Genomic DNA, 15,353 nt, shown 5'->3' with positions numbered 1-15,353 from the left:
CAGGAGTGACAGAGGGAGATTGAGTTAGTGCATATCCATCTTCCAAAAAAGAGAAACTCAATATAAGGTTATGCCATTTTCTTCTTGGAGCTCTCTGGAAAGCTGCAGTGGCCAGGAAGTAATGAAATGCCTAAGCCAAAACCTGGTTAGCTCCAGGGTTTCACTAATGCAGGTCCAGACAATGTACAGAGCCCTGGCAGATTCAACATAAATGAGAGCAGACCCCTTGGCCTTTGTTATCTGGGTCATATCCTGAGCCTCCCAGAAGCTACAGTGCTGTAACACAGCAGAGGATGTGTATCTTCTTCTGAAATTAACTATATAGAAGATTGGAAATGTGTTGAAATAAAAGATGATATGATCTACAATGCCTGGCATCAATTAATCCCAGAAATATCTGTATGGAATCTAGCACTCTAGAGCTACTTCTTTAAGAAATCCTCACCAAAAAAGAAAAAATATACTTGGATGTTTTATTCTGGTTGCAGATAATAAACAAATTCTATTTACTATATGAGCATTGAACCAAACCCAACTAGATATCACACGAATTGACTGGAGTGAGATGTGCATGAGGAATGCCATGCTTAGCAATGCTGTTTTACAAGTAGCTTAGAGAGGATTCAAGACCAGGATAAACGTGGGCCTCTGATTTTATCTTCAGTGTAGTAAATGCTTGGGTTGTTTCAAATTAATCTTGAAGTTATATGAAGAGAGATTATTAAAAGAAGGAACTTTGGTTGCCTGTGGCCAACAAAAATTTCTTGAAGCAATAAATGCTTTCACAAAGCCTTATAGACTTAGAGAAGCAGCCCTTCAGCACATGAGAGGCCATCAAAAGCTGGAGCCAGGCTTTTGTCAGTGTGGTTGTGAGAGGAAGAGAGATAATGACAAAAAGAAAAGTTCAGGCTGGACATTAGGGAAAACCTTTTTGTCACGATGACAGTCAAACATTAGAATGAATTGCTTAGAAAAGTTATGTGTTCTCCACTCTTGGAGGTTTTCAAGACCACGTTGAACAAGGCCCTCAGCAGCTTGGTTTGATCTTGTAGCTCATGCTCTTTTGAGGAAGAGGTGGGATTAAAGACCTGCTGAGATAATTTCCAACCTGAATTCTCCTCTGAACCCAAAAGGCAATTTTTGAAGAGAAGAGCAGTTTTTTAAAAAAGTGAATGCTATACATCTTACAACTACTATTTACTAAATGAGCAATCTTTGCTTTCCACACAATCTTATGAGAATTTTCAAAATATGCAAGAAAGAGTTTCTATTTATTTATATGGTTTTATATATTTATATAGTTTTCTATCACTGGATGCACTTTTCTCCAAGATCTTAAGGGCCTGGTATAATCTTAATCTTAGACCATTTTGCCAGTCAGTGATTGAAATTCTCACAAAATTTACAATAGTGTAAAAAAAAGGCTAGAGAATTTTGAAACAGAAGAACAAGGAATTATTTTATCTCTGAGTGAGATGTGTGGCAAACTGGGACCAGAACACTGAATCATCAAGTAGTAGCAGCATCATATAACTCATGTGAAGATAACACTGATATCCTTCTTTTAACCAGTTACTTGAAGCTATTGGAAATGCTCCAATGTTCAAAGGAAGGAGATATTGGACCAGTGATTCCCTTTCAGCCACCTTCAAACAAATTCACCACAATGAGTATTTCACTGGAAACAAAAAAAAGACAGTTGCTTGACCCAGCAACATTTTGGAACCTGTGGCTCTTTTCCAGCTAGCAGTGTTGAATGGAAGCAGGAATGTGGCCCCGCTCTCCTCAACGAAGCTGTATGAACAGTAATACAGTGCATATTTAATACAGTGTTTATATATCACAGAGAGAGAAGAAGAAAAATAATGACAGACAGATAAAAAGAAAAACATTTTAATATAATCTCCAACAAAGCAGACATATAAAAGGGAGAAGTCCTGTGGATTTTTCCATTTCTGACCAAATCCTTGAACTCTTCTCAAAGCAAGAGTAGATCTGACTTTTATCTCAGTTTACATATATTAAATTCTGCTAAAGCTTACCAATTTATATGGTATCTATATTGACTTTTACAGAAAATTAAAATGCAAAAAAGGGTACAACTTTAATATTTTAAAATTGATTGCATATTAATTGTCAATTTTACAAACATATCTTCTGTAGGTTTGAACACAGCCATTCACCATGTACTGCTGTGTAATTATGAATTTGACAAAGAATTAAGTATCAGCATACATATAAAGAAATATACATCCTTGAGAATATCTGACTTCTGCCAATATATTGTTTTATTTTTATGTGAACAACCCATATGCTTCTAAGTGCATGACTATAGGATTATCACTAGCATGAAAAGTGACAGCTTCAATGTAGTATCTCAGAGAAAGACTGTACTTTGCATTGCATTTTTGATTTTAATTTGATGTGTAAAACAAATTGTTTCATAACTGGATATTATGCAATAAAATAGTATCAAGTCAATAGTGAAATTACAGTATATATAAGACATAAATGCATTTAAAATTTCATCTTGGTATTTCAGAAGTGTTGGCCTTGTTCTGTTTAAAGCCTATTATGTGTAGTTGTTTCTTCTGAAACGTGTATATTTTGGGAGAGTGTGCATTTTGCATAACATTTAATCCATTCTGCACAACATTTAATCCATTGAAATAAAAAGAAAATAGTTGGAAATTTTGAACTCTAGAATTAGTTTCTAAAATGAATTTGTTTTTAGATTACAATGCAATCGCTGTATTCTAATAATCTGATATGAAAATTGTTATTCCTTGAGGGGGAAAAATCTCAAATGAAATTTTATGGAACTTTATGACCCAGAAAACTACTGTTATTGAATGGATATCTCTTGATGGTCAATAGGTATAATTAACAAAGCCTTATGTAAATCGATGCAAAAAACTCCTATCAGTAGTGACAAGCCTTTCCTAGATTAAGGATGTATAAAAGCATTAATACATTAGATAATTTTAAAATTTAGAAATGCACAATGAATATCTCATAAACAAACATGTTTGGCAAACTCCTGATTAGCTGTTTCAATTTTGTTAATCTTAATGCAGGGTGAAGATACTGAGTGCAAAACTCAAATATGTATTGTCAGAGAAATGGATTTTGCTGTCAAAGAAAATTTACATACCCTTACCAATTAAACCTGTACATTTGAAGTACTTACTTGTACCTGTTTCTAAACAGAAGAAGAAGGCAAAGAATAAAGGTCTTTCACTGTTTCTAAAAGGAAATAGTGGACTGTTACAAGAATTTCATTTGTTCCCCAAGCCTGAAAGGAGATAAAGAAATACATTAGACTACATTTCAGGTTGCATTGTCAGTTTTAAATCAATCTTCAGAAACATAAAACAGAAGAAAGAAAAAAAAGCCTTTAATTTAAATCTTTTAAGACACAAGAATCATTCATCTACTTTTCTGCATTTCCATTTCACTATCCAACACTGAACATGGCATCAAAAGCATGTTTGCCGAGTAGCCCCTTTTCTAAAAAGCTTTCCAGTGTAGTTATTACAATGCTCTAACAATCCCAGCAAGGCCCTGTGAATGTACCTGCTTTAATTCCTCTCTGTTTAGAAAGCAAATGGTAATAACCCACAATCCCTGAAGTAATCTTTACTGAGACCTCTCATTCCCACCCCTCCATTACTGTCACTAAGGATATTGAACATTCCCATGCTTTCTATTTATGAAATTTATTTTCCACTCTGTTGGCTTCTGCACACATTTATTCTTTTTTTTTCCTTCCCCTCTAATGTATAATAGGGCCCTCAGTTTGCTTCTGAGATGCTAATATAACAGTTTGAAAGGGTCAGGATCAATAAAGGAAAGAGCAGTAAGGATGTTGACAGCTTTTAAGCCCAGCAGACTTTGGCTTGGCTGACCCCATGCTTCCTCATGTTGTTTCCTGCAGGCACTGTGTGTGTAAGAGTCATGCAGAGGGCAAATACATTTGCATGCAAATGCAGAAAGGGTTGTTGAACGTCTTAGTTGAAGAGAGTTTGGTAATGAGGCAACAGAGCACAGAACCGGTACTCAGCACACTTAGATTCTGTGTGAAAGTGTCTGACTCAGCTTAATGGCTCTGGACAAAAAAATTCTCTTTGGTTTTATTTTTTATATGGTTGAAATTTCTTGAGGAAAATTATGTGACTGATGACACATAGTGTTATTCCCTCAAAGTTTGAAGTGAGACTACACTCTTCTACTCTTCCTCTCTACCTAACTCTACATCTGAAAGTTTTTCTTTGTGGGAGAGGGAATGGAGAACATCATAGCCCCCATCCCTGTCCCCTAAAAGAAACCCTCTAGTTCTCTTCTTCCATCCTGATAAATTTACAAACTTTGTTTAGTCAATGGTTCCTGCTATCAGTGGCTCCATCCCGTAAATCTGGGAGGTTTTCCCTTTCCTCACAAGGAAGAAAAGCCTTCTCTTATGTGCTAGGTTGACTCCAAATCCTTCTCAGAACTTGCTGCTGAGTTACCTCTTGCCTATGGCACATCAGCATCAGGTCCCTACAAGTTTGTTGAACTGACATAGCCACTTTACTTTTTTATTCTCTTGCTTCTGCTTAGCAATTTGTGAGTCATCCAGCCCTGCACTGCCAGGATGATCAAATGTTACTCCACTCTTTTTTTCAACTGCTTAGCTGTCTGACTGAATTTCAGAACTTTAAAAGTGTTGACTGTCCTTTCTTCTGTAAGAATACCTTTTATGACTTGGGGTCTAAACAGTTGTCAATGTTGATAATGTCTAGTCCCTTTGAAACTGATGGTTGATGCCAGGTGATAGCCACTGAAAACAATGTGGATGGAAAAGGCATTTGAGAGAGACATTCTTGTTATGGTGTGATTTAGGAGATGATCATAGGATAAGATGTGCTCTTGTTAATTACATTATTCTACGTCACAGATTGAGTCAGGCTTGGACCTTCTGAAGGCCCGAAATGTTTATTGTGAGACATTTATCTCTAACCTTCTTCTGATGAGCTGCCTATAAATCCAGTTTAATTTCATTTGCAAAAGAAACCTGACAACAGCTTTTCTAAATAAAGACAAAAGAGATCCCAAAGCCTAAGTGTGCTAAGTGTTTGCTTTGGATAAGTGTAGGTAGGCTGTTTTTTCAGCCAGTGTGTGTTTACCTGACAGTTTTCTGATAAGCAGTGTGATACCAAAGCCCCACTTTGTGACAGTGCTAACACCATCTGCCAGGTGCAGATAGCTTGCTGAAAAATGCTGTCATCAGCACTGAAGTGCTGATGGAAAGTTATTGCTTCAGTAACCACTAACACTCTCATATTCTGTCTAATTGGTTGCTGCCACTGAAAACTATTCTTCAGGGAAAAAAAAAAGCACAAAAAGTTATTTTTCTTTATCATGATAAATTACTTTTAGGCTACCTTGCAGTGCCACTGTTGTTTATTTACTGCTTTCTGCTTCCTGCCAATTTTGCTTATCTACACTCTAGAGTGAACTTTATTACCTTCCTATGATTGCTCTCAGTACCTGATTTGATGACAAATACTCATAGAAATTTTCATTTATCCTTGACATAGTGAAATATCTGTTAAGGACATACTCTTTGCTAGTCACAGTGGGCCAGTCTGCCTCCTGAGGTAGGGATACAGTGTAATCATTCGAGTGATCTTTACTTGATTTCAACTTTTACAACTAAATTTTTACCAGATGAAAACCAGGACAGATAATGTAAAGAAAATCTATGCAGAAAAATTTGGATCATCAAGAAACCACATTCATTTGCTTAAGGGTAAAATAAAATACTATGCAGGTTGCACAGCCATGCATGCCCCAGACATTCACTGATGGTGGTTTAGCAAAACAGAGAGCCTTCACAGTTTTCCACTGCAGCATTGAGCTACTTAAGAAATACATGTGAAGACCCTCAAGTGTTTAAAACAGCTGAGCACATAATGTAATATAACTGAAGCCAGAATCAGTTCTCACTTGCCTAGTATAATATGGGCTAAAGCTATTTTGGCTTTAAAATGCTGTACAGGAGATTTTGGTTTGGCTTCTTATTTTTTGGCAGGATTTACCTTTCTTTTGCAGGATATTCTGTCTTGCTTTAATGAAAGCTAGGATGTCAGCATCAGCCTGGCTGTCTCCAGTCAGAGGAATAGATGTGCTTGAACTTGGTGGGGTCCTGAAATAAGAAAGTGTGGACTCAATAAGAAAGTTAATTTTTCTTTCTCCTGTTTTTTCACCATCAAGGTTTTTATTCTTTAGATGCATTGTTAGATATGGCACAGTTTAGCAGAAAATTGATCTCAGGACTTCTTAATGGTTTTATGTAGGTTCCTAAGATTAGCCACTATCTCTTTAGTGTGGGAAGGCTACTTGCTTATCAGCTATAGACCTCTCACAAAGGGTTAAAAATGTTCTAGTGCTGAGTCAAAGACTTAATTCTAAGTGGAAAAGCTTAATGTAGTGAGTTTACCAAGGAAATGATGGATGTGACTATGCCATGTGTTTGCTTGCTTCAGGCTGCTATACATTTGAACAGATCAATAGAGTTTTTTGCCTACTCTGGGGAGTTTTCATACACACACAGAAGTAAACAATCATGTGGCATTCAGGACATCTCCTGACAGACACAAATCCTTTGTGCTGCTGACTCTCCAGTCCCAGCTGAACTCTTGTACCTGTGCTGTTAAATCATTGACTCACGACTGCTTTTGACAGATCCTCTGGTGGTAAGATGATATAATACAATGAAGCTATTCTAATCAGATGAGAAAGCTAAGAATTTCCACCTGCATCTTTAACCTTATTTAAAGATTAAGCACTAACTGGGAGATGAGAAATGCAGCGACAAAAAATTACAATACAGGACACGTGGAACTGAAGGGAAAAACTTTTTTTTTACATATCCTACCTCTGTAATTGTGGTTATTTTCACTGTTCCTTACTGACTGTAGCAGTAGGTGGTTTGTGTGGCTGACATATACAGCAGTCTAATATCTTTGTCTTCATGCTACTAATTAAGTTCTCAGTTGCTGAATCAGTGAACCAAAATGGAAAAACAAAGAAGAAATTACTCTGAATTTAAAACTCCCCTATTTTAATGTAATTTGCAAGGTGATCACAGAACACCAATAAGGGACTATTGTTGATGGATTTTTATTTATTTAGCAACAATATAAAAAATAAAAACCCACAGTATATTGAGAAGGTACTCTCTAAATTCCATTTTAGCTTCTATTTTTCTTCTGCTTTTCTTAAACCCAAATGCAATTTAAACATTTGGTTTCGGGGGATGAAATTTTCCACAATTTTTTTCTGCTCTAGAAATGGATTGTTTTGGAAAATGAAAGAAAAAACCCCTTGTGCTTTCTTCTTGCTAATGCAGTAGGAAAAATAGTAACTTGACCATATTTTCCTAAGGGCTTTAATAGCCAGAACTGTTGAGCACAATAAGTATATAACTTCTGGAAGTAGAGTGACTTGGCAGAATGTTTCAGTGGGAGAAAAGAATGTGCAAATAGACACACTAGAAAAAATAGAGAGGCTCAAAACCCTACTAGTTTCTGTTAACCTGCTAAGCTAATATTCACAAAGCAGTAGCTCCTTTGAGAAAACATGACATATAACCTTTGCCAAGCCTGAAGCTGTTGCCATTTTGTTTTAATAGAATAATTTGTGGCAGGGAGATTAAAAATATTTTAAAGACAAAATCACAAGTATGAAAAAGTCTGTGCCTTGTTCCTGCATTCTACAATTCTGCAATACATACACACTCTGATTTCTCTTATTTTCAAATGTTTTTATTTACTCTTTCAGACTCTCTTTCTCTGAGAAGGCTGGAAGGACACAGTCATGAATATTCAAAAGCTTATAGAGAAAAAGCCTCAGGCCAAACACAAAACCACCTTTGTAATACTGATGATGCAGCAGATTGTTGCAAAGCTATGTGGAAGCCTGCAGTTGGTTTGGAAGTTGGAGGAAAATCTGCAATTTAAAAAAAATATTTTATTTCTGTATTTCAAGGATTCTGTTTTTAAATAGACCGATGGAAGATTGTGAAGGCACTACATTATTTTGTACTTTGTTTTTTCCTCTGAGTAGCCAAAGTGTAGTTCTTACCTTGTTTTTAAAGTTGGGTTACCAGGAGTGATTGAATTGTTCTTCACAGCTGGATCTTCATAAGGGCTGTCTCTATCCGTGTCTGAAAAACTGGAATGGGAAATGAAAAAACGAAGGAAAATGAAGGAAATAAAGAAAAGAATATAGCTTTGTGCAGGCAATATTAATACACACACTAATTAACTACAAAGAAATTTTTTCAAGATTTTTTCAAATCTATATAAACACTTGTTTACTGAAAGAAGGTTTTCAGTTTAATCCATATGTTGATTATGTTTATGTAAAGAATGTGGCTATGAAGGAGTGGCAAATAATTTCATAAAAATATATTTTAGTATTTGCCTTCTAACCCAGATTTGTAAAGCACTTTGATTATCCGATGTACAGTTTGTAATGGTATATTTAGCTCCTAAACTGACTATTTGCCAAGTGAGGCCTTTGCTCATTTTCCATTATTTCTTTAGTCAGGCAAAATTATTACCAAAATCAGTGAGAGACTGGATATAAACTCAGTGAAGACTTTGGGATGGGGCTTGTTGATGATAGCCAAATATATTGCAAACAGCTGCTGTGCATTCCTGCCTCTGCAGATATCATCATAATGGAAGCTCACTGTTGAGGAGGCAGTTTTCTGCCACTGGATATCTAGAGACTCTCTGCTTTTCCTGGGGGTTGCATATACTGCCAGATCTGGTGCCAATCTTAGAGTGGAAAAAGTAAATTACTCAGTGTAAGGATTTTTCCAGTAGATGGCAGGATTGGCAAGTTCTTGCTCTACTAACTCTGCAGTAGTTTGTTCATTGTTGGCTGATGAATTGATATTTCTGGCAGAGAACTTGAAAAGGGAAAGAAATTTATTACTAAAATTTTACTGTGTTACACTGTGCCAGGTTAAGTTTTGCAGAAGATATTGTGCCCAGGAGTATAAGTCATTTTCAGTTGAACAGCTCCAGGTTTGCTGAATGATTCTCTTTAACTCCTCGAGTCCCACACCATTCACACCTGCCTAATTCAACTAAAGCAATATCTTATTTAATGTTAATAATATTCTGTACTTTATTGCACCTACATATTACAAGAGCTAGAAAGGATGTGTGACGTTATTACCTACTATGTGGTTTAACAATATCTGAGAATTTCATATCATCATTCAGCTTTAGGATTTCCTGAACATTTTTTCCACTGATTTGGCAGTTCTTAAAAACGAAATAATTTAGTGTTTTAAATTCAGTTTTCTAAAAGACCTCTGTGTCTGTGCCCTGAGATACTGAGGCATCCAAGTCACATAACCACGGTTTAATAAACCACTCCACATCAACTGAACCATAGCAACCATCCCTGACTCTATTCTTAGCCTACAACAAACATAAAGTAATATGACTTAATGTGATTCTTTTTCATTGCTTTCTTTGCACTGAAATAAGTGTCTTTGCTTTCTCTTTGCCCTGCACAAAATGTAAAATTTTACAAATACTGTGAGTCAGCTGAAATATTTTAAGTTGCAGTAGTTTATACATATGAACCACTTTTTTCCCATTGAAGTAATAATAAAAAAACACTACCCAAAATTGTTAAATCCCCATTCGAAAGGGGATTTTGATTCAGACTAATTAAAAAAAAACCTATATAGTACAGTTGTGGCACAGCTGGAACTCTAGGGATGTCACTTTCAAGTACACTCCTGGACCCGAGGACAATATGGCAAAACTTGCCTTAGGGTGCTCTGGGAGAATTTGGCAGCCATGGAAAGCAATAGTCAAAAACCCTCTTAGACTGAAGGAAATGATGCCCAGAATCAGGAAATTGACATTACTGTGCTTAGAGATGGACCTTAACCTCCTATCCTGTGCCTGTGGGGTGACAAGGAGACATTATTATTGTGGGATGCAAACTGTTCTGCAAGTTAAGGAAATTTATAAGGAAGCTTACAACTATTTTTTGAAATGACTCAAAGCTCTTCTTCCATGTTAGACGTTAACAAATAGTGTACTAATCTAAAAAATGAGTCCCTCAGTTTGGCACAACTCAAATCTATCTTTTTTATATCCTAGAGATTTCTCTAATTCCTATACTAGGGGGATGGTCTGTATGGGGATAACTTGCATCCTTCATACTGAGGGTCTGATAATGGCATTGAAAGATAAGTTGAATCACAAGGGGACAAAAGAGTGTAATTTTGCTGTGCAGTGGTTTGCATGCCCAGATGCAACTTGTTCCTAGCCTGTTCTTAGATATCAGGACATTCCTTATTCATCCGTGTGTTAGATGCTGTTCTAGTAATGTAAAAAATTCAAAAATGTTCTAGTAATCTAGATTTAATGGAAAGTCATTATGCCAACATGGGGTGGGGATTATGATACTCCTCTCTGTGTGACCAGCATGAAGGACTGGACATCTCAGGATGCTCCACCAAAGCCAAACAAAACCATGCCTGACACACTTTAGTGCGATCAAAGTCTTCTTCAAGCAAGAGGTTGATCCAGAGATCTCTAGAGGTGCCATTCAACATTTCTGTAATGTGCAAACAGGCATTCCTGAATCACATTTTGGATTTGGGTGGATGTACAAGGTGTGTAAATCCTATCTCTTTGTCTGTTGCCTAAGCTTTAACCTCTAACATTATTCAGCTTGTTTTGACAGTGTATAATTCCCATTTTCATTTGAATCTATCTGATTTTTCCTTGAATTTAAGAAATCTCAAAGAACTGTTTCCTGGCAACTTCAGTAAAATTCCTACTTTTTTTGGAGTTTAAAGATAGTCTGTCAACTTTGTCTGTTTGTTTTTATAACCTAATACCTGAAGTTTCACCCAGTGGATAACTTTAATTTTTGGGGGGGTTTGAGGGAGGAGAATCCTCTGTTGAGGGTGTTTCTCAGTCAGGCATGGGGCAGCAGTCACAGAGATTACACAGGGTTGCAGCAGCGTTTCCCTTGCTGAAGGAGCCCAAGGACCAGAGACAACAGATCCATGGACTGATCAGCTCCATCAAGTACACGGGGTGGAAGAGCTACAGAGATGGTACATGTCATGGTATGAGTGCTTAACTTGCCAGCTGAAAAATAATGGAAAATCAGATAGATTTAAATGGATAGTGAAAATTTGAAAGTGTGCAACCTCTGTAATGTTAAGAAAACCTCAGCTGTCCAATTGTCTGAGTTTTGGACATGAGGGGAGCAGATGTTCAGTGTACAGACAGGAAAGACTCAAGCTGCTTGAAAGCTGAACATTTTAGTAGCTGGCTACAAAATTAAATTTGGCCTAACTTGCAAATTCATAGATAAATTGTTCCAGTTGTTACCAAAGAATGTGAAAACCTTTGAAATGTCACTAATTGATGATGTTATTCCCAGATTATGTTTTTATTGTTATGTAACACTGCAGAAAATTGGCAGGTATAAAAAATAATTAGACAGAAAATGCTGTAAAATATGTAAACATTGACCTTGTTTCACACAACATTGATAGAAGGAGTAACTGTTGCAATTCAGGACAATAATTGCTAAAAAAATCTGATGCTCAAAGTCATCAGACAACGTGGAGAGTTATTTGAAATTGTCTCCAAGGGAATTTAAAGTGCCAGGAAGGTTTTGAATAAGAAACAGAACAGCTGAGGAGTCTGAGGTTGAACATACTGTGGGGCTTGCTGGAATAGGACAAATGAGATGCAGTAAAAGGAAATGAGTGAGGTTAAGAAAGATTTGACTGAGATAAAAAGGAATGCATTCCTTCTGAGAGGAGGAAAAAAATCCAAAATTTTTATAAGATTTGAATAACTATCTAACATTTATATGATTCAAAGAGAATACAAGAACCATTCAACACTACTGAAACTAAATGTTCAGTGAGAGAAGCAATTTGAATAGACAAGGATCTGATAAATTCCTCAAATGAAAGCCATTGTGGGGCAGACCATATGAGGAACTACAAAAGGCTGTGCTTGAATTCTGAAAGTGTGGAAGGAGCACACATGGAGTGCTGAGCCCAACATGCATTTTCAGACTTCTGGCAGACTTGACAGGAATCCATTAAGAGACATAAACATATATACACTATGAGCTGCAGGTAGCACCACAACCTTTCAGACCTCACTGACTGAGGCAGAAATGGTCACTATTCAACTCTTTTATTAACATAGACTAATTTCAACATTTTAACAATTCAGCCATTTTTTCAACTGAAAAAAGAGACATATTTGACTATTAATCAAATGCCTTTTAGGTGTGTATATCCTTAAGCTTCAAAGGGATTACCAGCCTCCCTTCTCTGCTATTTTAGTTATAAATTAACTTAGTATAAAATATAATTTGAGCCTTCTCAAGGCTTAATATGGAATGCACACATAGGAATATGCCTGTTTCTTTTGCATGCTGAGTTCTATAATTTATTATTTCTAGCTTGAAGACTGTATTTCCATCCATTCCCATTCAGGAGTTTGTCTGAATGGTTTTACTGCATACTTACTCTGTCAACAGCAGTCTTAGAATTTAGCCTGCTAAGTTTTAGATCTTACATCTATTGGACACACCTGTTAACTGAATTCCATCTTGGAAACAGGTTTTATTTACACCACATTATATAAAACATAATTTATGCCAGCTTTTGTTTTAGTGGCTGGTTATTCTGCTGGGGGAAGATAGCAATATCATTCCAAAGAAAGAGATGGTTGATTTTTAGACAAGTTGGGAAAAAAGAGCAATTTGTGTATCAGGACTATGTGAAAAAAGCACCTGTAGCCTGGACTAATTCTACACAATTATGGGAAGCAGTAAATAAAGTTCCTGTGTCAACTGGGGCCAAGGAAATCCTTGGGAAATAAATATTCTACTATTTCATTCTTTTAAAGTCTGTGAAATTTGAAACTGTTACTCTAAAATGTTATTGACTCAGGTAGGGGAAAAAGTAAATTTTCATGCACAGTGGGATGTTAAGCCTGTAGCTCCTGCCTCAGAAAAAGTAGAAATAGTGTTTCTACTTCCATATACATGCCACTGGAAATGTACTTGAGTAAAATATGTTTAAACAGCCTAACATAAAATAAGATCAACTTTCTAGAACCATAGGAAGGAAAGAGTGATGGACTTTTAAAGATTATTGCAAGAATATTGTTAGAGATGGGAAAATAAAACTACATTAATCCCAACTCCCTCTACAATTTTAGTTCCAGAAGATAAATATTCTGTGTCTGTGATATTTCTGCAAGGATCATCCAGTCAGCCTCAGTCAATATGCCCATTACTTAGAGAAACAGTTCACTCTAAAGAACATCTGCTTTTTGCAGGAAATCATCTGGGGCAGTACAGGACTCTGAAGTAAGCTTGGAAGCTCAAAGCAACCACGCACCTTTCCCCATCCTAGTCAAAATGCCAGAGGGACCTTTCTTAGACCTGTCCTCCAGTAAGAAACATGAACAGTAAAGGTGTTTGATAGAAAAGCTTAAAAGAACAGAAAGAAACCAGTTATACAATTTTGTTTCTGAGCTAGGGTAGGGAAAGGAGGATTCACCACTGCTGGAGGCCAGTCCCTCATTGCACTGGAAAGTGCCTGGGCATTACCATATGTTCTTTTTAGTTCTAGATTTTTAAATTAGAATGCAAAATGTAATGCTCTCCTGAGCAATGTATCACCACACCAACCAAAATTTGTTGTTTCCAAGATCAGGGGAGCAGAGAGGTTGTGCAAGAGGTGCTTAGTTCAAAGGACAGTACAAAATTAAAGAGAGTGACAGTCATGGATTGCTTGAGCTAATTTGGCTGAATTTATGCTAAGCTAGACCAAAAATGCTCTCATGTTCTGTTGCATCAGCTTTCCTCTGGGACAAGTAACATTCAGCCTGAGACCAGAAATGAACAGCACAGATTAGGCCTAAAACCTGCCAACCATTTGCAAAGTGATTAATGCCTAAATCTTGAGAGGACACAGAATGTAGAGAAGACTGGAGTTGGTTTTCATCAGTTTGAGAGACCTGAAAATGTCTTAGAAAACTTTAGAGGACTATGTCTATAATTTTCTTTACTGATTATGGAGCATTTACTACAGATACATGAGAGTGTAAAATAAAACTTAGAATCAATTTTACAGTTTTAAGAAAATTCAGTATTCACTCTTTAATGGCATGTAGGAGATACTATGTTCGCTGAAAAGCAGGAAACATTTATGTAGACTACTGTAATAAAAATATAGGTAGAGCCACTCATCAGAGAAATGTTAATTGTATAATGAGAGGAGGAGAGAGAGGCAGAAAAAGAGAGCAAGAGAAAGGTGGGGAGGGAAAGAAGAGGAGGGAGGGAGAAAGAAGGAAGGAAGGGGAGAGAACACCTCCATTTATTGTCCTTGAATATGGAAACCTACACAGCCAGGTATGTGGTTTCTTGCACTCTACTTTCCCTGATTGTTATGAAAAGCTATTATTGCAAATCTAAATTAGAGGTTTTGAAATCAGAGGTGTCTGTTGATGAAACAACCAAGATGATTACATTTTTCTCCTGTTGATGACACATCAGCATCTTACAATATCAAATATAATATCATTGTGGCAAAATATGCTGCATAAATGTAGTACCCTGACATTTTTCAGTAGAAAGTCTATCTAGGATGTATATGAAATAATTAATATTTTCTGGTTTGAAGTCCCCTGCATATATCCCAAAGGTGATATAGTCTCCTCATACATCAACACTGACTGATAACAGGCTTGCCTTTCTTAGCTTGTTATGGGGCCCCTAGAGAAAGGTTTCCAAGGTTCCAAGACCAATAAGTCAAAAGAACTGAGGTCCTACCTTCAATAGGACTTCCAAATAACGGAATGTTAAAACTTCATTTTTTATACAATCATTTCTGTAAAATACAGTGTTTCAGTGTGATATTTGCAAAAGCATTCTGGACAACTGCACTTATACTAAAACTGTATTTTTTCCCATGTACGGAAGGAAGAGAAAAATAAACAATTTACCTGTTAGGTGATAGATGCTGTGAGGATCTGATAAACTGTGGATAAACAGTGGCAGTATTTGGTGAAGTAACCATCTCTGGCTTTTTCTGCTGGGTTTAGATTGAAAAACAAAATTATGAGGATAGGACTTTTTTAAAGTGCTTCATATTGGCCTATACATTTCAACAATAGCAAGGTAAGCAATGGCTTATTCAGAAAAGACAGAGTCTGAATCATGCAGTATTTTCTCCACTTGCACAAACACTTCTGAACAAAGAGAAAAATGTTTAGGATTGG

At 36.5% G+C, this 15,353-nt stretch overlaps 1 protein-coding gene across 2 annotated transcripts in view; it reads right to left on the bottom strand.

Moving 5' to 3' along the window:
• Positions 1-1,877: 1,877 nt before the first annotated feature.
• KIF6 (kinesin family member 6) overlaps positions 1,878-15,353 on the bottom strand; it is a 151,544-nt gene continuing 138,068 nt past the window's right edge. Inside the window, exons 19-22 of one of the 2 annotated variants that reach the window (XM_088161276.1) lie at positions 15,078-15,166; positions 8,128-8,217; positions 6,081-6,187; positions 1,878-3,295 (exon numbers count right to left, since the gene is read on the bottom strand). In XM_088161276.1, the coding sequence (XP_088017402.1) occupies positions 3,279-3,295; positions 6,081-6,187; positions 8,128-8,217; positions 15,078-15,166 (303 nt within the window). In that variant the 3' untranslated portion in view covers positions 1,878-3,278. The remainder of the gene's footprint in view (positions 3,296-6,080; positions 6,188-8,127; positions 8,218-15,077; positions 15,167-15,353) is intronic. The other variant, XM_088161277.1, reaches the window with a different exon arrangement.

Source organism: Sturnus vulgaris, chromosome 3 (assembly GCF_052056855.1).
Source record: "Sturnus vulgaris isolate bStuVul1 chromosome 3, bStuVul1.hap1, whole genome shotgun sequence".
Classification (NCBI taxonomy): domain Eukaryota; kingdom Metazoa; phylum Chordata; class Aves; order Passeriformes; family Sturnidae; genus Sturnus; species Sturnus vulgaris.
This window is presented reverse-complemented; position numbering and strand designations above follow the sequence as displayed.